Below are 21,131 nucleotides of genomic sequence, written 5' to 3' on the forward strand. Positions count from 1 at the left end.
TTCTAATATAGTGTACAAACAAAATACAAAAGTAAATAATAGGAAAGACAGGGAAGGAAAAAGGGAAGAGAAAAGTGGAGGAAGAGAAAAAAAAAGAGAAAAAGAAAGAAACGACACTGACTTCCGACTCCCTTCGGTGTCGTCGAATAAAATAATAACACCAAACCTCATCCTTTTACTTTTATATAGTAGTATAAACATTTACAGAAAAGGCTAGTTTATGCTACTATATAACAACACAAACCTATCTCTATGGAAATATGCCATTTCTATAACCAAAAACTATTGAATCGGTAAAACCCAAAATCAAAGTTTCATCTTTTTTTCCCACCTCAAGCACAAAGTCCAGCAGCGGTTTCCAGGTAGAAATAAAAGTATTTCTAATTTTTTTTTCTTTAATTAAAGCAGTCCGTTGAGCCATCTCTGCTAACTCCATCCATTTTTGCACATTTATTTATTAAATTTATATTGACATGCCGCCCATCTCACTTCGATACCAGCCCCGTGAACCCTTGGCATTGCACTTGGCCACACCCGAGGTTTCAAACAGAAGAACTTGTGGGGGTCTTATCCGCCCGGATGTGGCCCAATTCTGACTTTCTCCATCATCCCCTGAGGAAGCCCCCCACCCCAATTTGCAAAAGGCTGCCTGGTATCTCCCCCACACACACACATGCCCGCTGCCCCCTACCCTCACTTACCCTGCTGAAGGGCAATCAGGGCTTCTTGGCTCAGCTGCTGGCCATCCATGTAAAAGGCAAGGAATCCTGTGTGGACAGGAAAGAGCAGAATTCGCATCTGGTACTGCCTCAGAGTCTTACCCAACTATCTAATTCATCAGCCTCCCCCACCTCCTGGTGGCTCCAGGCTTGGCCGGCTGGCGGGATCTGCCCAGGATCGATTGGGATCTACCCAGGCAGAATACAGGTAGTCCTCGACTTACGACCACAATTGAGGCCAACCTTTACATTGCTAAGCGAAACAGTTCTTAAGGGAGTTTTGTCCTGTTCTATGACCTTTCTTGCCACGGTTCTTAAGGGAATCACTGCAGTCGTTAGATGAATAACACCGTTGTTAAGTGAACCTGGCCTTCCCCCACACTGACTTTGCTTGTCAGGAGGTCGCAAAAGGGGATCACGTGACCTCGGGACACTGCAAGCGTCATAAATATGAGTCGGTGGCCACGTGTCCGAATTCTGATCATGTGACCACAAGGATGGCTGCGACGGTCACAAGTGTGAAAAGCGGTCATAAGTCACTTTTTTCAGTGCCGTTGAAACTTGGTCGCTAAATGAGCCGTTTTAAATCAAGGACTACCTGTACATCCTGACCGCGCAGGATTTGAATTCACACCCGCTTCGCGCTCGCAGCAGTCTACCAGCAAAGAGCTGCACATTTTCCTAAAGTAAGGTGTATATATACTCTTTTTTCCCCAAAACTTTACACCAAATGTTACAGTTTTGTTCATTAATTGCATTTTAACACTACGCCTCGTATAGTACAGGGACATTTTATAGTCCTCGACTTACAACCACAACTGAGCCCCAAATTTCCATTGTTAAAGAAGGCTGTTGGTTAAGGGAGCGTTTTACTTTTGTGGCCACAAACGAAACACCACCGTCATTAAGTGAATCGTGCCGCCGTTAAGTGAATCGGGCTTCTCCCATTGACTCTGCTTGTCGGAAGCCAGCTGGGAAAGTTACAAATGGGAGTCGCTTGAGACCCGGTCTGTGCAACCGTCGTAAATACATGCCAGTTTCCAAGCGTCTGAATTTTAATCACCGTCAAGATCAATACAGCTAGTCTTCGCTTTACAAGTTCCCATTCAGTGACCATTCAAAGTTACAACAGCACTGAAAAAGGGACTTAGGACCGTTTTTCAAACTTAAGACTGTTGCAACATCTCCACGGTCACGTGATTTACATTCATATGCAACTGACTCACATTTAACATAACATAACATAACATCAGAGTTGGAAGGGACCTTGGAGGCCTTCTAGTCCAACCCCCTGCCCAGGCAGGAAACCCTACACCATCTCAGTCAGATGGTTATCCAACATTTTCTTAAAAATTTCCAGTGTTGGAGCATTCACAACTTCTGAAGGCAAGTCGTTCCACTTATTAATTGTTCTAACTGTCAGGAAATTTCTCCTTAGTTCTAAGTTGCTTCTTTCCTTGATCAGTTTCCACCCATTGCTTCTTGTTCTACCCTCAGGTGCTCTGGAGAACAGCCCAACTCCCTCTTCTTTGTGGCAACCCCTGAGATATTGGAACACAGCTATCATGTCTCCCCTAGTCCTTCTTTTTGTTAAACTAGACATACCCAGTTCCTGCAACCGTTCTTCATATGTTTTAACCTCCAGTCCCCTAATCCTCTTCTCTGGTTGCTCTTCTCTGCACTCTTTCTAGAGTCTCAATATCTTTTTTACATCGTGGCGACCAAAACTGGATGCAATATTCCAAGTGTGGCCTTACCAAGGCATTATAAAGTGGCACTAACACTTCACATGATCTTGATTCTATCCCTCTGTTTATGCAGCCCAGAACTGTGTTGGCTTTTTTAACAGCTGCTGCACACTGCTGGCTCATATCTAAATGGTTGTCCACTAGGACTCCAAGATCCCTCTCACAGGTACTACTATTGAGCAAGGTACCACATATACGGTACTGGTGCATTTTGTTTTTTTGGCCTAAATGTAGAACCTTACTTTTTTCACTGTTGAATTTCATTTTGTTAGATAGCGCCCAATGTTCAAGTCTGTCAAGATCTTTCTGTAACTTGAGCCTATCTTCTGGAGTGTTGGCTATTCCTGCCAGCTTGGTGTCATCTGCAAATTTGATGAGTTCCCCATCTATCCCCTCGTCCAAGTCATTGATGAAGATGTTGAAGAGTACTGGGCCTAAAACAGAGCCTTGGGGTACTCCACTGCATACTTCCCTCCATGTGGATGTAGTTCCGTTGAGGACTACACGTTGAGTGCGGTTGGTCAGCCAGTTACGAATCCATCTGGTGGTGGTGCTGTCTTACGACGGTTGCATCACGTGATCCCCTTTTGTGACCTTCTGACCAGCAAAGTCAATGGGGAAAGCCGTATTCACTTAACAACCGTGTGACTCATGTAACAACCGCAGCGATTCGCTAAACGACGGTGGTCATAAAATGGGGCAAAACTCACTTAGAAAGAGATAATTTGGGGCTCAGTTGTGGCCATGACTCGAGGACTACTTGTAAAATAAGTGGCGAGAAAAATCGTAAAATGGGGAAGAACTCCCTTAGCAAATCTCTCTCTTAGCAACATAAAAATTTGGGGCTCAATTGAGTCCGTAAGTCGAGGACGACCTGAATTGGGGATGCTGCAACGGTCGTAAGAGTGAAAAATCTGGTCCTTTTCAGTGCTGTTCTCACACAAGTGAATGGTTGTAAGTCGAGGACTGGAAGGGTTCATCAGCGTGGCTGGTGAGAGATGGCTGGCCTCGACCCAGCATCAGCTGTCCAGGTTGAAGCTGGAAGGGGTCCCCTTCCCACCGGGTGGATACCCCCACCCTTCACCTGCAAAGACCCCGGCCGCCCTGCGCAGGGGCGCCTTGGAGCTCTTCAGGTAATCCAGCGTACAAGACAGGAAAACCAGGATCTTGTCAGGGTACCAATGAACCTGGAGAGAGAAAGGGGAGGCGGCTGCCCTGAACCTCTTTGCAAGGGGAGTGTGTGTGTGTGTGTGTGTGTGTGTGTGTGTGTGTGTGTGTGTGTGTGTCGTATTTGCAAGGGGGCAGCCAGGAGTGGCGGATGGCCTGCATAGCAGGGATGCCCATCCTTTGGGGGGGGGGAATGGTGCCGTTCGCCTTGGGACGGCACACAAGGAAAGCGGGCCATACCAATTCAGAATAATTGGGTCCTTGAGTGGCTCAGACTGGTAGGACAGTCTGTTATTAACAGCAGCTGCTTGCAATTATTGCAGGTTCAAGCCCCACCAGGCCCAAGGTTGACTCAGCCTTCCATCCTTTATAAGCAGTGGTGGGATTCAAATAATTTAACAACCGGTTCTCTGCCCTAATGATTTCTTCCAACAACCAGTTCATCAAACTGCTCAGAAAGTTAACAACCGGTTCTGCCGAAGTGGTGAGAACTGGTTGAATCCCATCACTGTTTATAAGGTAGGTAAAATGAGGACCCAGATTGTTGGGGGTAATAAGTTGACTTCGTATATAATATACAAATGGATGAAGACTATTGCTTGACATAGTGTAAGCCGCCCTGAGTCTTCGGAGAAGGGCGGGATATAAATGCAAATTTAAAAAAATAGAATAGAACTGGAAAGGACCTTAGAGGTCTTCTGGTACAGCCCTCTGCCCAAGCAGACCCTAGACCATTTCAGACAAATTTATTTTATTATTTTATTATGGCTCTGTCCAGTCTCTTCTCAAAAAACCCTTCCACCTACTATTTCCGGTGGCAAGCTGTTCCACTGGTTAATTATCCTCACTGTCAGGAAGTTTCTCCTTAATTCCAGGTTGCTTCTCTTGTTGATTAGTTTCCATCCATTGTTTCTTGTCCTGCCTTCAGGGGCTTTGGAAAATAGGCTGAACCAGTGGTAAAATCTGAACCAGTTTACTACTGGTTTGCTGGCTTTGCGTGCGCTGCGCATGCGCAGTGCGCACCACACACCAAATGCGAGGTGTGCACACACATTGCACACCAAAAGGAGGCCCGGGGGTAAGTAGAACAGTGTGCAGGGCAGGGATGATCAGCTGTGGTGTGTGATCTGTTTTTTTTTACTTTTAAAAGCATTTTTTTACAACCTATTCGTGCGGCTCAGCTGTGATCGTCAGAGCCTTTTTTTACCTTTTAAAAGCATTTTTTTAAAAGAAGCAGCAAGCGGGCAAGCGGGCGATTGGGGGGGCATGGGTGGGGGAGGGGCCCCAGGGATTTTTGCTAGCGGTTCTCCGAACCACCCGCCGCCATCGCTACCGGATCAGCCGATCCAGTCCGAACCGGCAGCATTTCACCCCTGGGTTGAACCCCCTCTTCTTTGGGGCAGCCCCTCAAATGTTGGAAAACTGCTATTAGGCCCCCCAGTAGCCCCCCCCCCCCTCGCTCAGCTGGTTCATCTCATCCGTGTGGCCATTTGAGGAAGGGCATCAAATTACGCCCATCTCCCAGACGGTGATAAAACCAGCTGGTGAATCCCAGGAAAATTTTGTCAGTGGGGTGGAGTGTTGGGGGGACTTCCTCAGAGAAGGGGTCCATCCATCCCATCCCCCACCTACCACGCTCTTGCAGATCTTGTCCAGGGCTTTCTGGCAGTCACAATAGGCCAAGGTCAAAATTTCCAACCCGAGGTTCCAGCCCAGAAAGTTACTGCATCGGGCCAAAGTCCACTTGTAAGTCTGTGTGAGGGACAAAGAGGGACAGGCCAGATGTGCGACCCAGATGTGCTTCTGTGTTCTTCTTGCAAGCCGCTCGCCTTCAGCTCTCCCAGAATCATAGAATCTCTCATAGAAACTCTCATGGAATCATCTATTGCAATGTCCTTCCTGTTAAAGACTTCTTCAGCTTCAATCACAACAATACAAGAGCAAACAATAGATTTAAACTTAATGTTAACCGCTTCAATCTTGATTGCAGAAAATATGACTTCAGTAACAGAGTTGTTAATGCTTGGAACACACTACCTGACTCTGTGGTCTCTTCCCAAAATCCCCAAAGCTTTAACCAAAAACTGTCTACTATTGACCTCACCCCATTCCTAAGAGGACTATAATGGGCATGCATAAGAGCACAAACGTGCCTACCGTTCCTGTCCTATTGTTTTCTTTCATTATATCCAATTAGTATAGTTATTGCATTCTTATGCTTATGTATATATGCTTATATATTATATAGTTACTTTCATGCTTATGCTTATATATACCGTTGTGACAAAATAAATAAATAAATAAATAAAAGATGTGTGGTTAAAGAGGCACCACACCACACTGGGGGCTCTCCGAGGGAAGTGTCCCCCCATCCGAAGTGGCCTCTTGCCACCTCCCCGCACAATCTTGGGGAGCAAGGCCAGGGACTTAGGCCAATGCCTCCTGCCCCAGGGAGACCCAAGGCTGAATTCTGCCCCTCTGAGTTTGCAACAGCCCCTTCCCAGCGAGGAGGGTCTTACCTCAACCACTTGCTGGTTGGGGTCGTACAGGTGGAGGACGAAGGGTACCAAGTGTGTCAGGATTCGTTCCCGCATCTGAGCTTTGTGCCGGACATTCACCCAAGGCAGCAGTTCCCCAAACAGGCGGACGGCCAGAGAACGCTCCGGCTCTCGTTCCTGGACAGAAGGAGAAGAAGGCTGGGGTGGGCAGAGGGGCACCATTCTCTCGTCTGCCCTCCAGGAAGAAGCCAAGGGCAAGGGCAGGAGGGGAGGGAGTGAGACTAATTTTAAAAAAATGAAAAGATGAAATAAATTAAAAAATAAAACCAAGCATCCACATCTGCCTCTCCTAAGCCCTTGGGAAGGAGGCAGAACAAAACTGTGAAATCCCGTATGAACATCATCATCATATCAGAGTTGGAAGGGACCTTGGAGGCCTTCTAGTCCAACCCCCTGCCCAGGCAGGAAACCCTACACCATTTCAGACAAATGGCTATCCAACATTTTCTTAAAAATTTCCAATGTTGGAGCATTCACAACTTCTGCAGCATCTTCTACAACATCTGGCCGACTGCGCGATACCAACCGCCATGGTAATGCAAAATAAAAAAATAAAGAGGAATAATGAAAAGAACAAATCCATCACAGAGAAAACAAGCAAACAGAAGAATAATTCGGGGTTCTAATTCAAGCAAGAATAAATAAATAAAAATGAGATCCAGACAGCTGTGAGGAAAGGAGAAATATTTATTCCTAAAAGTAAAGATTTTGTCTTTTGGGGCAGATGTGGAGAAATGGGGCACAGAGCCCCTCTTCTTTGGGGCAGCCCCTCAAAATACTGGAAGGCTGCTATCATGTCACCCTCAGTCCTTCTTTTCTCTAGACTGGCCAAACCCAAATCCTGCAGCTGTTTTTCTTATGTTTTAGTCTCCAGGCCTTTAATCATTTTAGCTGCTCTTCTCTCCACTTTTTCCAAAGTCTCAACAACTTTTTTTGTAATGTGGGGACCAAAACTGGAGGTAGCATTCCAGTTGTGGCCTTACTAAGGCTTTACAAACTGCTACTAATACTTCACGTGACTTTGATTCTATGCCTCTGTTTATGTTGTGACTCGTCCTCCCTCCTCTCCTCAGCCGGGCCCCTCCCATCTCCAACCGGGTCTTTTATCAGACTCAAAGTCTGATAATGAAGATGAACGGCCTGTCATGCCTCCAGCCCCCGGCCCTGGCCCCATGCACGGAGAGGATTCCAGGAATGAAAGGACAAGCCCCATAAACCTCACTCATACAGCATGTGTTCCTTTGGCTCAGCCGTCAGAGGAAGCCAGCCAGGTGCTGGAATTACTGACAGCAGATCCAGCTGAAGACAATTCAAAGTGGGAGGATCCTCGCTTCTAGAGATCTGAGAGGCGACGCCAGCAGAAGGAGGGGTGGGGCAGGCCTGGATAAATGCTGAGTCATGGAGCCACAACCCACAGCCTATATAAAGGACCTGCTTTTGGCATTCCAACCTTGAGTCAAGCAAAGTCTTATCTAGTTTGCTGATATCGGACTCTATCGCTGAAGTCACAACTTGGACTCCTGCCTGCCCTGATAAACCTCGAAGGAACTTGGCAAGCTGCAAAGGCTTCGTTGCCAAGTTTGTTACGGACTTCCTTGACTCGTTCGTCGGAGTGCGGGGTGGGACACGACAGTTTATGCAACTGAGGCAGGGTTGAAAATCCTACCGGTTCGGACCGGTTTGGGTGAACTGCTATGAATGATGGGCATCAGCTCACCGAACGGGTAGTAATTACCCCTCCTTGGTCCCACCCACACCAATATTCCACAGAATTCAATGTTGAAGGCAGCAAAGGGAACGCTAACTTTTCTCCCACCATTCAGAACGGAGCTGCTGCAGCCTGGAGGAGGACCGGGGGAAGTGGGGAGAAGCTGGAATCGAGCCATTTTTGTGAAAGGCAGGAAAATGGGGAAAGGGATTTTCCTGCCTATCATCCATTCCTCCAATCTCAGCGCAGACTGAGGGAAGGATGGTAGGCAGGAATATCCCCCTCCCCATTTTCCTGCCATTCGCGACAAGGAGCGGCTGGGAAGGGGAGGGGCCGGGGAGGAGCCACTTGAAGTGAGTGATGCCAAGCTGGCCACGCCCACCCAGTCACATGACCTCCCCCCCACAAGCCACGCCCACAGAACCGGTAGGGCAAAATTTAATTTAATTTAATTTAATTTTTAATTTCAACCCTGAATTGAGGGTTGTATTTGCTAAATCCTAAACTGCCAGAGCAGGATTTTCCCTCTCGCTCTGCCACAACCCTCAGCCTTACCTCCTCCAGGAGAGGCCGAAGTTTCTTCGCGATGAGGACGCATAGGGAGCCCATGTAGAGTCTCCGCTGGTGGTGGCTCAGGATCTTGGGCAGCGCTCCGAGGGTATCCCTCACCGTCTTCTCCTGAGCTTCGTTCAGACCTCTCAGCATTTTGGAGACCAGGCCCTCCAGGGACCTCAGCTGCAAGGAGGGACACTTTGGGGAAACCAGACCCTAAAACCCCGTCCCCAAAGCCCACCCAGGGACCCCCCCCAACGCTTGAAGATCAAGGCGTTCTGAATTGGAATCAAATCAGGGGCAGCTCTCCAAAATTTTAACAACCCCATAATCCCTTGCGGGGTGGAATCTGGGCAATTGAATGGAGCTGAGTGGTTTACTGGCCGGATGCCTTTCCTGTTGCCAGCGCGGAGTTTTGTTTGGTGGATATATTCTCGTTGTGCCCAGAAAGAGAAATATCTGCCTCTACCTGGGATCGAACTCACAGCCTCCCGATTGTGAGGCAAGAGCACCACCTCTAGGCCACCGCACCACTCGTCATTTACTATTTTACTGGTGGTGGCTCAATCCTATTATGTCCTAAGGATCATGTCCTGTTCTTAGAATTTGGGCATGAGGGAGGACGTAAATTCTTAATCTATTTGGAGCTGAAGGTGTTTTGTTAGTGAATAGGCTGGCCTGGATTTCTTAACGGACACAAAACGTCCATCTCTAAAGATTTCAGGCATCTGCTGGAGGCTGTTAAGAAAGACTGGGGGCTGCTTTCTGCCTTTAAGAACGTGTTTCTCCATTTCTCCTTTGGGGAAATATAATATTCTGCCTCTTTTAATATTCCCCAAAATAATTCATTCGGGGGGGAGTGGGTGCATGATTATTTCTTCCTACACGATCTTCTTGGGAAGGGTCTGGAGAACCTGGAAATTGGCTGCCATCTGGGGATTTAGCTCATCAAAGGAACAACTTTTTCAAGAACTGGGAACCACCTTCAACACACACACACATACACACCGGTCAGGACCCCCAATTTACCTTCTGCTTCTGCAGCGCCAGGTTCTCCAACCCCTGGAAGCTGAGCCAACGGACCACCGGTTGGGGGTCTGCCTGCCACTGGTCCAGCTTGGCCAGGACTCTCCTCTTGGGGATCAGCCGCATGGAAACCTTGCTGCAAAGAAACTTCCCAGCCAGCCAGCATCAGACACGGGCCGACGGCTGGCCCTGTACCCATAGCCAGGGGAGGGATTCAAATAATTTAACAACCACTTCTCTGACCGGCTGGGTGGGCGTGACCAGGGGGTGTGACAGGCAGCACTCGGCCACCTGCACCCCTCTGGGAGCAAAAATGGGACGCAGGGGGGATGGGTCACCCTCCTACGCCCCATTTTGGGCCTAGGAGGCCTCCCTGCACTTACCTCCGAGCCAAAATGCGGCACGAGAGGACTCCTGGAAGGGGTGAGGAGGGGCAGGGCAGAGCCAGCCAGCAATTTAGCTACCAGAACCGGCCCTATCCAGCTGAATCCAACCGCTGCCCATAACCCCCTGCAACCAAGACCCCACTCCAGCATTCTCTGCCCCACTGGCATCTCCCGGCCCCATAGGGAGAGCAGGGCAAAGCCTCTGCCACCACACAATAGCTTTCCCCCTGCCCATGGCTGCCAAGGGCTACTAGAATTTCCAGCGCCTTTGCAGGAGGTCCTTGGAAGTCCAAGGCGAGTCCCAGGGGGCAACCAGCAGCTTTGGTAGCATGCAGGACACCGTCTAGCAAGGACAGCTAGAAGAGGATTTTTATAGCTCAGGGTTGAATTGTGGAATGTCCATATTGCCCCGAGCTCGGTGGGTTCATTAACCAACTAGGTAACAACATCAGTGCTAGTAAGTGTAGAGATTGCAGAGTCCAGGAGGAGAAGGGAGAGGAAGAAGTAGAGAACTGTCGTGGGGTCCTTGGTCCTCTCTGTGGTTTGCTTGCAAATGTTTCATGACCCAACTAGGTAACATCATCAATGCTAGAAGGGAGTGGGGTTTGCAGGAGGAGGAGGAAGAGGAGACTGAGAAGGTCTGAGAAGGAGGACTGCGGGGTCCTTGGTGGTCTCTGAGTTTGGTGGTTTTCTTGCAGACAATTCATGACCCAACTAGGTACCATCATCAGTGCTAGAAGGGAGGGATTTTGGAGAAAGGAGAGGGGGAGGAGGGGACAGGCTACCTTTGCAGAAACTCAACTCAGAGGCCTCCTTGGTTAGCTTCCTGATGGCAATCCCAGAAGCAACGGGTGGATGCCAGGGGACGCCTCTGCTGGACCCAAGAGAGCCAGGTTCTGGCTGACTTAACCTTCATGATCAACTATTTCTGACCCACCTTTGCTTCAGGAGTCCTCAAGCCTGAGACGCAGAAATGAGCCCTGTAGACTAGAGCAGGGGGTCTCCTACCTCGGCTACTTTATTTTTAATATTTTTTTTTAAAAAACCTTTATAAAAATTTAAAATATTAAAATACTAATACAAATACATCTGTGACAAAAAAATACGTCCGTGATAGTTGTACAATTCAACGTCGTTTCAAATCTGAACTCTATTCATACAGTATATTCTCAGATATTCCTTCTTGATCAAATATATGTAAACACAAATTTATCTCTTATTTTGATCTATATATTTGCTGGCTGGGGAATTCTGGGAGTTGAAGTCCTCTAGGCTTAAAGTTGCCAAGGTTGGAGACCCCTGCTATAGAGTCAGACTCCTCTCTTCCAGCCCCTTACCCAACCTACACACCTCCAGTGTCCTAGATCAGGGATCTCCAAGCTTGGTCCCTTTAAGACTTGTGGACTTCAACTCCCAGAGTTCCTCAGCCAGCTTTGCTGGCTGAGGAACTCTGGGAGTTGAAGTTCACAAGTCTTAAAGGGACCAAGGTTGGAGACCCCTGTCCTAGATCCCATCTCAACTTACCCCCACAAAGAGCGCCTTGGCTGTCAAAGCCCTTTCTTCCTCCTGGGCGTTCAGTTGCGGGATGACCTCTGCCAGCAGCCCCAACAAATGATGGTTTGTAACGGTCACTAGGATTCTGGGAAGATAGAGGCCCCACCCCCAATGCCCAGAGGTTAACTTTCATGAGACAGGTGGGCCGATGGTTTCCTTGGGATCAGGAGCTCAGGAGCAGCTGCTTACCGAGCAAGGAGGACCACGCCTCTCAGGTGTTCCTCCTTGCTGGAGAGGAGACCCCAGCCCTTGTTCATCTCCATGCCTAGCAGGACCTTGTAGTTGTGGTCTCGGAGCATCAGGGTCCTCAGCGTATCCACTGCGAACCTACACAGGCAACACAAGGCTCAGGGAGAAAGACCTTGACAGATCTTGGACATTGATTGCAGAAAATATGACTTCTGTAACAGAGTTGTTAACACTTGGAACTCTATAGTCTCTACTCAAAACCCCAAAATCTTCAATCAAAAACTGTCTACTATTGACCTCACCCCATTCCTAAGAGGACTATAAGGGGCGTGCATAAGAGCACAAAAGTGCCTACCATTCCTGTCCTATCGTTCATTATAGTATTATATGCATACTTTTATTTATACTTTTACTTATATATACTTTTTCTCTCATGATGGGTTATTGTTTATATCAGGGGTGTCCAAACTTGGTCCCTTTAAGACTTTTGGACTTCAACTCCCAGAGTTCCTCAGCCAGCTTTGCTGGCTGAGGGACTCTGGGAGTTGAAGTCCAAAAGTCTTAAAGGGACCAAGTTTGGACACCCCTGGTTTATATTGATACTGTTGTGATCAAAAAAAAAAAAAGGGCACCTATCCAACCACGTGAAATTTAAGGTGGAGAAAAGCAAGGTTTCACACCTGGGCAGGAAAAGACAAGTACAGATTAGGGGAAACTTGGTTCAGAAACAGTTACTGCGAGAGGGACCTTGGAGTCCTGGTGGACGATCCCTTAAATATGAGCCAGCTGTGTGCAGCAGCTGCCAAAAAAGCCAATACAATCCTTGGTTGTATAAACAGAGGCGTAGAATTCACGTGAAGTATTAGTATTGCTTTATAAAGCCTTAGTAAGGCCACGTCTGGAATTCTGCGTCCAGTTTTGGTCACCACATTGCAAAAAGACTTTGGAAAAAGTGCAGAGAAGAGCACCTAAGATTCGAGGACTGGAGGCTAAAACATACAAAGAACATTTGAAGATTATATCTAGCCAAGAGAAAAGGACTGGGGGTGGGGAGAGGTGGGTTTCAGCAGGTTCTGACCAGTTCTGAAGAACCGGTAGCGGAAATTTTGAGTAGTTGGGAGAACCAGTAGTAAAAATTCTGACTGGCCCCGCCCTCATCTATTCTCTGCCTCCCGAGTGCCAGCTGATTGGGAGGAAATGGGGTTTTTGCAGTAACCTTCCCCTGGAGTGGGGTGGGAATGGAGATTTTACAGTATCCTTCCCCTGCCATGCCCACCAAGCTATGACACACCCACCAAGCCACACCCACAGAACCGGTAGTAAAAAAAAATTGAAACCCACCACTGGCGGGGGACATGATACCGGTCTTCCAGTATTTGAGGGGCTGCCCCAAAGAAGAGGGGGTTCAACTTATTTTCCAAAGCACCAGAAAGCAAGACAAGAAACAATGGATGGAAACTAATCAAGGAGAGAAGCAACTTAGAACTAAGGAGGAATTTCCTGACAGTGAGGACAATTAACCAGTGGAACAGCTTGCCAAAAGAAGCTCCATCACTGGAGAACTTGTCTGAAACGGAATAGGGTCTCCTGCTTGGGCAGGGGGTTTGTTGTGACTCCAGTCCCCAAACCTGGCCCCATGCCCGAAAGTGACTCAGGAAGTGAGGGGGAAGGGCCAGTAAGGCTTACCTTGGGAGCACCGATTCCTTTGGCTCAGCTCCTGGAGCCAGAACCAGACCAGTCGGAGGACGTAATGAGGCCGTCATCCCCTGATTCCTCCCTTCCCCAGGCTACGCCTTCAGACCCAGCTGATAATAATAATAATCAAGCTTGGCTTGACCCGCGCTTCAGAAGATTAGAGAGGCGGCATCATCAAAAGGAAGGGTGGGGCAGGAGCCCCACCCCACAGGGTATATAAGGAGCTTTGGGACTGCTCTCACTCCACGGGTAGCAAAGTTTAGCTGATCCGTTTCAAAAAGAGCTGAAAGTCTTGCTACGTGAGTCATTTGTTTGAACTTTGGCAGGCAGCTGCGATTTCTCTGCCAGGACTGATAAGAGCCGTGAATCCACTGGCTGAAGGCCAGCTCATGGATCTGAAGTGGGGAAGGAGACAGAACAGGGTTGGACTAGAAGACCCCCAAGGTCCCTTCCAGATCTATTCTGATAGAAAGAGGATTTGGGGGGACCTTGTCTTAAGTCGCAGGGAGGAGGGGTGTCTCCCCCATATAATCACCTCACATGTTCAGTGACCACATGTTTGCAGTGACCAGGGGGATGGCTGTTATCCCTGCCACTGGAGCCGGCTGTTTGCTGCGTCCAGCCTTCCTCCTTCTCCTCCTCCTCTTCCTCCTTTTCCTCCTCCTCCTCCCCGTAGCCTGGAAGCTGCACCAGGAAGTGGATCTGGGTCAGGATAGCCAGGAAGAGGGTGGGGTAGAAACCGTGGATGGCTCCTGTGCAGGTGAAGAGTTTCAACATTTCGCCCAGCGCTCTCATGGCCTAGGAAAGTTTTAAAAAAAGAAAGAAACACAACACTAAGATGCAGGATGGTTGGTGTTCCCTGAGCTGGGTGGTTTCCTTGCAGACGTTTCATGGCCCAACTAGGGAACCTCATCAGTGCAAGAAGGGAGTGGGGTTTGTGGGGAGGGGAGGAAGAGGAGGAGGTGGGGTTCTTGGTGGCCATAGGGTAGTCAAGATGATATCACAGGGACATAAATTAATCCCACCACATTCCATAATGTATGCCAGGGAATTTTGATCAAAGCACCATGGCTGCCATCGTAACTTTTCTGACCATATCTTGAAGATGCTGGTAATTCTGGGAAGTGACCAACAGAACAGAAGTTGCCTTCAGAAGTTGTGGGAGCTTCATCACTGGAAGCTTTGAAGAAGAGACTAGACTGCCATCTGTCAGAAATGGTGTAGGGTCTCCTGCTTGGGTGGGAGGGTTGGACTAGATGACCTACAAGGTCCCTTCCAACTCTACTATTCTATTAGAGATGATAGATGGTAGGTAGGTAGGTAGGTAGGTAGGTAGGTAGGTAGGTAGGTAGGTAGGTAGGTAGGTAGATAGATAGATAGATAGATAGATAGATAGATAGATAGATAGATAGATAGATAGATGATAGATGGATAAATGGATGGATGGATGGATGGATGGATGGATGGATGGAGATGGATGGATGATAGATGGTTTGGTGGATGGATGGATGGAGATAGAGATAGATAGATGATAGATGGATGGAGATGGATGGATAAATGGATGGATGGATGGAGATAGATAGATAGATAGATAGATAGATAGATAGATAGATAGATAGATAGATAGATGGAGATGGATGGATGGATGGATGATAGATGGATGGAGATGGATTGATGGATGGATATAAATGGATGGATGGATGGATGGATGAATGGAGATAGATAGATAGATAGATAGATAGATAGATAGATAGATAGATAGATGATAGATGGATAAATGGATGGATGGATGGATGGATGGATGGATGGATGGATGGATGAAGATGGATGGATGATAGATGGTTTGGTGGATGGATGGATGGAGATAGAGATAGATAGATGATAGATGGATGGAGATGGATGGATATAAATGGATGGATGGATGGATGGATGGAGATAGATAGATAGATAGATAGATAGATAGATAGATAGATAGATAGATAGATAGATAGATAGATAGATAGATAGATAGATAGATAGATGGATGGATGGAGATGGATGGATGGATGGATGGATGGATGATAGATGGATGGATGGAGATGGATTGATGGATGGATATAAATGGATGGATGGATGAATGGAGATAGATAGATAGATAGACAGACAGACAGACAGACAGAGAAAGAAAGACAGAAGTTTCATCACTGGAAGCTTTCAAGAAGAGACTGGATTGCCATCTGCCAGAAATGGTGTAGACTAGGGCTTATTTTCCAGTAGGGTCTTATTTTCATGGGAACACAGTACCTCTAATTATGCTTGCAAGTTTCTGGGATTGAAGCCTTAAAAGTCCTGTCATTTGAGCCTTTCCTGGGGACATTCATGCTCTGGTCTGGTCTACCTTGCAGGGCTGACACTTACTGCCAAAGGAGCCAGCCCCTCCTTGTAACCGGTGCCATCTCCAGCGCTGCAGCTGTGCTCGGGTAGGCTGGCTCTCCGTTTCAACTCTCGGAGCAAGTACCACATGACTTTGGTGTTCGTCTCGGGAACCGTGCAAAGACTCTTCCACATTTCGGAGGCTGTGCTGTGAAACGGAAGCGTGGAAGGTGTGACTTCGCTCACGGGCTGCGATGGGTGAGGGAAGCAGTTTGCCTTCAGAAGTCGTGGGAGCTTCAGCCCTGGAAGCTTTCAAGAAGAGACTGAACAGTCGCTTGTCTGAAATGGAATGGTGTACAGACGGTCTCCTGCTTGGGCGGGGGGGCTGGACTAGATGACCTACGAGGTCCCTTCCAACTCAGAATTAACAACCTGCAGCCCCATTGGGGGATTAATAATGAAACCAGAAGATAAAGAAAGCTCTGAGACTGGACCAGGTGCACAGACACCAAACTGCATCCCCGCGATTTCCGCTACCAGTTCGGGCGAACCGGTCTGAACCAGCTGAATACCCCTCTGGTGTGAGATACAAGGGGGAAGAGAAAAAGAAAGAAAAGGGGACATTGACTTCCAACTCTTCCGAGCACTGTACAAGATAAACACACTCCAGCCTCAACATTTTTCTTTTACACATTAATATATCACTAGACATTTCTATAACACCAAATCTTTCTAATCAACAAAACCAAGATCAAAGTTTCATTTTTTTTCTTCACAAGCACAAATTCCAGAAGTGATATTTTCCTCTTTAAGTAAGTAATCAATTTAACCATTTAAGTAATCAAGTTAACCATTCCTGCTTTATCTTCCTTGCTATGGAAATAAGGTGTATTTCTATTGGCACCTAGTAATCTTTGTGAGCTGTCACCATTTTTATTCACAAAATTTATTGTATTCTTTCAAATTCTTTGGCCCTACTGAAAGAAAAGGCCGTTGCAAGGTCACACTATGGGTCACACTATGGGACGCAGAACTATCCAGCCCACCCGAAGTCAGGGACTGTTACCCAAGCAATGTGTTAGCACTTAATTGGACACTCAAAGATAACCAAGGTGGAAGATGAGAACAAGGGGAAAGTAAACCACATTCTTTGGGCGTGAAAATCCCAGATCCAGCTTTGCTTTATCCACTTGGCTTTAGTAAAGTGTACTTCTGTATGGACCTGAAAGTCTTTCTTTTCTAACTGACCATGTTGGGACAGCTCAGAGACACACTCAATGTGGGAAACCAGTTGCTTGGACTGCTAATGGACAGCTGACTAATGGACAGATCTAAAATGGACAGCTAACATCAAAAACATCATCAAAAAAGGACAACAAAGAATGTTCTTTCTGCGCCAACTCAGAAAGCTCAAACTGCCCAAGGAGCTGCTGATTCAGTTCTACAGAGGAATTATTGAGTCTGTCATTTGCACCTCTATAACTGTCTGGTTCAGTTCTGCAACCCAACAAGAAAGACACAGACTTCAGAGGATAATTAGAACTGCAGAAAAAATAATTGCTACCAACCTGCCTTCCATTGAGGACTTGTATACTGCACGAATCAAGAAGAGGGACATAAACTGTTTCAACTCCTACCTTCAAAACGACGCTATAGAGCACTGCACACCAGAACAACTAGACACAAGAACAGTTTTTTCCCGAAGACCATCACTCTGCTAAACAAATAATTCCCTCAACACTGTCAGACTATTTACTGAATCTGCACTACTATTAATCTTCTCATCGTTCCCATCACCAATCTCTTTCCACTTATGACTGTATGACTATAACTTGTTGCTGGCAATCCTTATGATTTATATTGATATATTGACCATCAATTGTGTTGTAAATGTTGTACCTTGATGAACGTATCTTTTCTTTTATGTACACTGAGAGCATATGCACCAAGACAAATTCCTTGTGTGTCCAATCACACTTGGCCAATAAAAATTCTATTCTATTCTATTCTATTCTATTCTATTCTATTCTATTCTATTCTATTCTATTCTATTCTATTCTAATTATGGACCTCCCCTTCTGTAAATGCAGTTTACCTGTTAGGCAGCAGTGTCATACCTGTTGCAGGGCAGAGAGTGCTTCAAGAGGCTGGAGACCACGTCTTCAGGTGATACCTCTGCTAGAGAAGTCACAACGTTCAACGCCGCCCTCCGAGCTCTGCCCACTGGGATACTGCTGATCTCCCAGTACAGCTGTTCCACTATTTCTGAGACCTGCAGAAAAACGATGGGAGAGAGAGAGAGAGATGGGTACAGGGCCACAAGTCGGGGGGGAATCGGGAGCTTCAGCAGCGACCCTGTTTGGGTTCTCCAGTTCTTCTTCTGAGACCACGTTCAAGCAGCACCCACGGTCCAAGACGTGGGAGGAACCGCTTTATGCTGCTTTGGTGAGATCACATCTGAAGTACTGCATCCAGTTTTGGTTGCCACGAAATTTTGGAACCTAGGCAGTGGAAGAGGGTAGAGGCGGGAGAAATACCTACACTGAACAGCCAAGAGGAAGATGGAGATAGAGGTAAAGTTTCAAGAGAGGAAGTTGCTCTTCTCCAATCTCTCCTTAAAAACCTCCAGGGATGGAGCAGCCACAACTTCTGAAGTCCAGCTGTCTTATTTCTTTCTTCAAAATTGACTGGCTCAAAGTCACCCGCGATTTCTGTGGTTGACCGTGGATTCAATCAGATGCCCTTAAATCAGCCAGTCAACTGCTGAGCTACTGGTGACCCCATGGATCTCAACAAATATGGAGCCCTGTTACTGCAATTCAACCAGTGGGTTTCTAATGGTTCGCCATAGTTCGGGTGAACTGGTAGTGGTGACGGTAGTGGTGACGGTGAGAGGCTCCGTCCACCCACCTGGACGTCATCAGGGACGCTCTACGTATGGGCAGAAGTGCTCTGTGTGAACAAAGCAAAAGTAAGAGGAACCCGCTTGTTGTGGCTCCAGCCCCTCCCCCCGGGCCTGGCCCCCTGCCAGAAAGTGACTCAGAGAGTGAGGGGGGAGGCCCGTCAGGGCTCCCCTCCGCAGGACGGCCTCTCTGGCTCAGCTCCAGGAGCCAGAGGCAGGCCAGGTGGAGGAGGTGACGAGGCCTCTGTCTCCTGTATCTCACCCCGCCCAGGAAACGCTTCCAGACTCAGCTGTGGACAATCAGTCCTGGTTAGATCCCAAGTTTCGTAGACAAGAGAGGCGGGAACAACAAAAGAAGGGGTGGGGCACGGAGTCACGGAGCCACACCCCACAGGGTATAAAAGCAGGAGGGGCTGCTCTACTACTTTGTGACGGACAAAACAAACTGACTGGAGAAAACTTGAGCTGAACTATTTGACTGAGCATTTGGCCTGGATTGCTGTTTGTTCCTGACTTCCTGGTTGCTCCGGTAACGAGCTTCTGTGACGCCGGCATCAGGGAAGATAAACAAAACCCTTGGCAGACGATCGTTGGTTTGCTGCCAGAGCTGAAAGCTGCCGTGGACTAAATTGCTGGCTAATTGAGTCAGTTCATGTGTCTCCCGGATTGAGGTGGGGGGGACAGAACACCACTACTGAATTCAACCCTCCCAAGACAATTCTGGAAAAAGAGTTGGAGAAGATCCCACAAACAGTGCAGTCTTGGATTCTTGCTGGGGACACCATCTTCTGGCTGGTTCAGACTTTAAGGAGCCTCTCACCTTGTCCTTCAAATCAGTTTTCTGTTCTTGCAAAATCACAGTCAGCTTCATTGCAGTTGCATTCAGGAGGTTCTTCTCACAGGTCTTCAGGCTACCCACCGTGGACAGCAGGACGTCCACGGGAGAGACACAACCAGGCGTGACCTCCGGGCCCTGCAATAAACAGGAAGAAACATTTTGAAATGGATGGGGATTACAGGTAGTCCTCAATTTACAATCTCAATTGAGCCCACGGTTTATGTCGCCAAGCGAGACGTTTGTTCAGTGAGTTCTGCCCCATTTTGCGACCTTTCTTGCCACAGACGTTAAGTGAATCACTGCCATTCGTAACACGGTTGTTAAGTGAATCTGGCTTCCCCCTTGACTTTGCTTGTCAGAAGGTCGTAAAAGGGGATCGCGTGACCCCTGGGATGCTGTGACCGTCATAAATATGAGTCAATTGCCAAGCGGTTGAATTCTGATCACGTGACCGTGGGGATGCTGCAAAGGCCGTAAGTGTGGAAAACGGACATAAGTCACTTTTTTCAGTGCCGTTGTAACCTTGAACGGTCCCTAAATATCAAAGAATATCTGTATTTTTCAGTCCTAGCCACCTGAAGATACAGTAGGTGGACTTCAACTCCCAGAATTCCTCAGCCAGCCAATTCCCAGAATTCCCTAACTAGCATGGGATTCTGGGAATTGGAAGTCCACAAGTCTTCATGTTGCCAAGGTTGGACAACCCTGCCCCCACACCATCATGGACAAATCACTGCAAAGCTGGCTGGGGAATTCTGGGAGTTGAAGTCCACCTATCTTCAAGTTAGGGCCTCTGGTGGCTCAGACTGGTAAGACAGTCTGTTATTAAGAGCAATTGCTTGCAATTACTGCAGGTTCAAGTCCCACCAGGCCCAAGGTTGACTCAGCCTTTCATCCTTTATAAGGTAGGTAAAATGAGGACCCAGATTGTTGGGGGCAATAAGTTGACTTTGTATATAATATACAAATGGATGAAGACTATTGCTTGACATAGTGTAAGCCGCCCTGAGTCTTCGGAGAAGGGCGGGATATAAATGCAAATAAATTTTTAAAAAGTGGTCAAGATTGAGAAATGTGGCTCTAGAACAGGGGTCTCCAACCTTGGCAACTTTGAGACTTGTGGACTTCAACTCCCAGAATTCCTCAGCTAGCTTTGCTGGCTGAGGAACTCTGGGAGTTGAAGTCCACAAGTCTTAAAGGGACTGGCTTAATTTTTTAAACTTTTAAATTGATTTATTGGGGTTTTTAAATTTTAGTGATTTTATAGGGTGTAATTGTATTTTAACTTGGCCAATTGAATAAGTTTTTTATTGTATGGGTTTGTTTTGTATTTTAACTGGCTGTTCACCGCCCTGAGTCCTCCGGGAGAAGGGCGGTCTATAAATTAAAACATCATCATCATCATCATCATCATCATCATCATCATCATCATCATCATCATCATTATTATTATTATTAAAGGGACCAAGGTTGAAGAGACCCCCTGCTCTCCTAGACAACTATTCCCATAAAGGCAAGGGCTCTAAAGTTTGTTCCCCATCCTTTGGCAAATGTGACATATTTTTTGCACAGATGCAAAGAATGATGGAATGGAGCAAGGAACGACTTCCGGATGCTTCCCTTATAAAGCATACATGAAAGTTACAGAGATAACGGGAAGCATGGCAAAGGAATGGTGCGGTGGCTTAGAGGTGGAGCTCTCGCCTCACAATCGGGAGGCTGTGAGTTCGATCCTAG

General features: G+C 47.3%; 1 protein-coding gene and 1 long non-coding RNA gene across 2 annotated transcripts; both read right to left on the bottom strand.

Moving 5' to 3' along the window:
- Nucleotides 1-739: 739 nt before the first annotated feature.
- LOC131195002 (uncharacterized) lies at nt 740-5,377 on the bottom strand. The gene is made up of 3 exons (XR_009154359.1): nt 5,267-5,377; nt 3,552-3,654; nt 740-767 (listed from the first exon to the last, which is right to left on the bottom strand). It is a non-coding gene; the product is annotated as an uncharacterized LOC131195002 (long non-coding RNA).
- A 45-nt stretch (nt 5,378-5,422) lies between these two features.
- On the bottom strand, nt 5,423-11,398 carry MROH6 (maestro heat like repeat family member 6). The gene is made up of 5 exons (XM_058176623.1): nt 11,389-11,398; nt 9,482-9,625; nt 8,456-8,635; nt 6,154-6,309; nt 5,423-5,552 (listed from the first exon to the last, which is right to left on the bottom strand). The coding sequence occupies exons 2-5, from the start codon at nt 9,602-9,604 to the stop codon at nt 5,517-5,519; spliced, it is 495 nt and encodes a 164-aa protein (XP_058032606.1). The 5' UTR covers nt 9,605-9,625; nt 11,389-11,398; the 3' UTR covers nt 5,423-5,516.
- Nucleotides 11,399-21,131: the final 9,733 nt, after the last annotated feature.

Source organism: Ahaetulla prasina, chromosome 3, assembly GCF_028640845.1.
Source record: "Ahaetulla prasina isolate Xishuangbanna chromosome 3, ASM2864084v1, whole genome shotgun sequence".
Classification (NCBI taxonomy): Eukaryota; Metazoa; Chordata; class Lepidosauria; order Squamata; family Colubridae; genus Ahaetulla; species Ahaetulla prasina.

What these genes read in the sequence shown, in the direction of transcription:
- MROH6 (XM_058176623.1), bottom strand. Translation starts at nt 9,604, where the DNA reads ATGCGGCTGATCCCCAAGAGGAGAGTCCTGGCCAAGCTGGACCAGTGG. An exon ending in TTCGGCCTCTCCTGGAGGAG is followed by an intron (nt 6,310 to 8,455) that starts GTAAGGCTGAGG and finishes CCTTCTGTCCAG; the next exon opens with GAACGAGAGCCGGAGCGTTC. An exon ending in CCAACCAGCAAGTGGTTGAG is followed by an intron (nt 5,553 to 6,153) that starts GTAAGACCCTCC and finishes TTGTGATTGAAG; the next exon opens with CTGAAGAAGTCTTTAACAGG.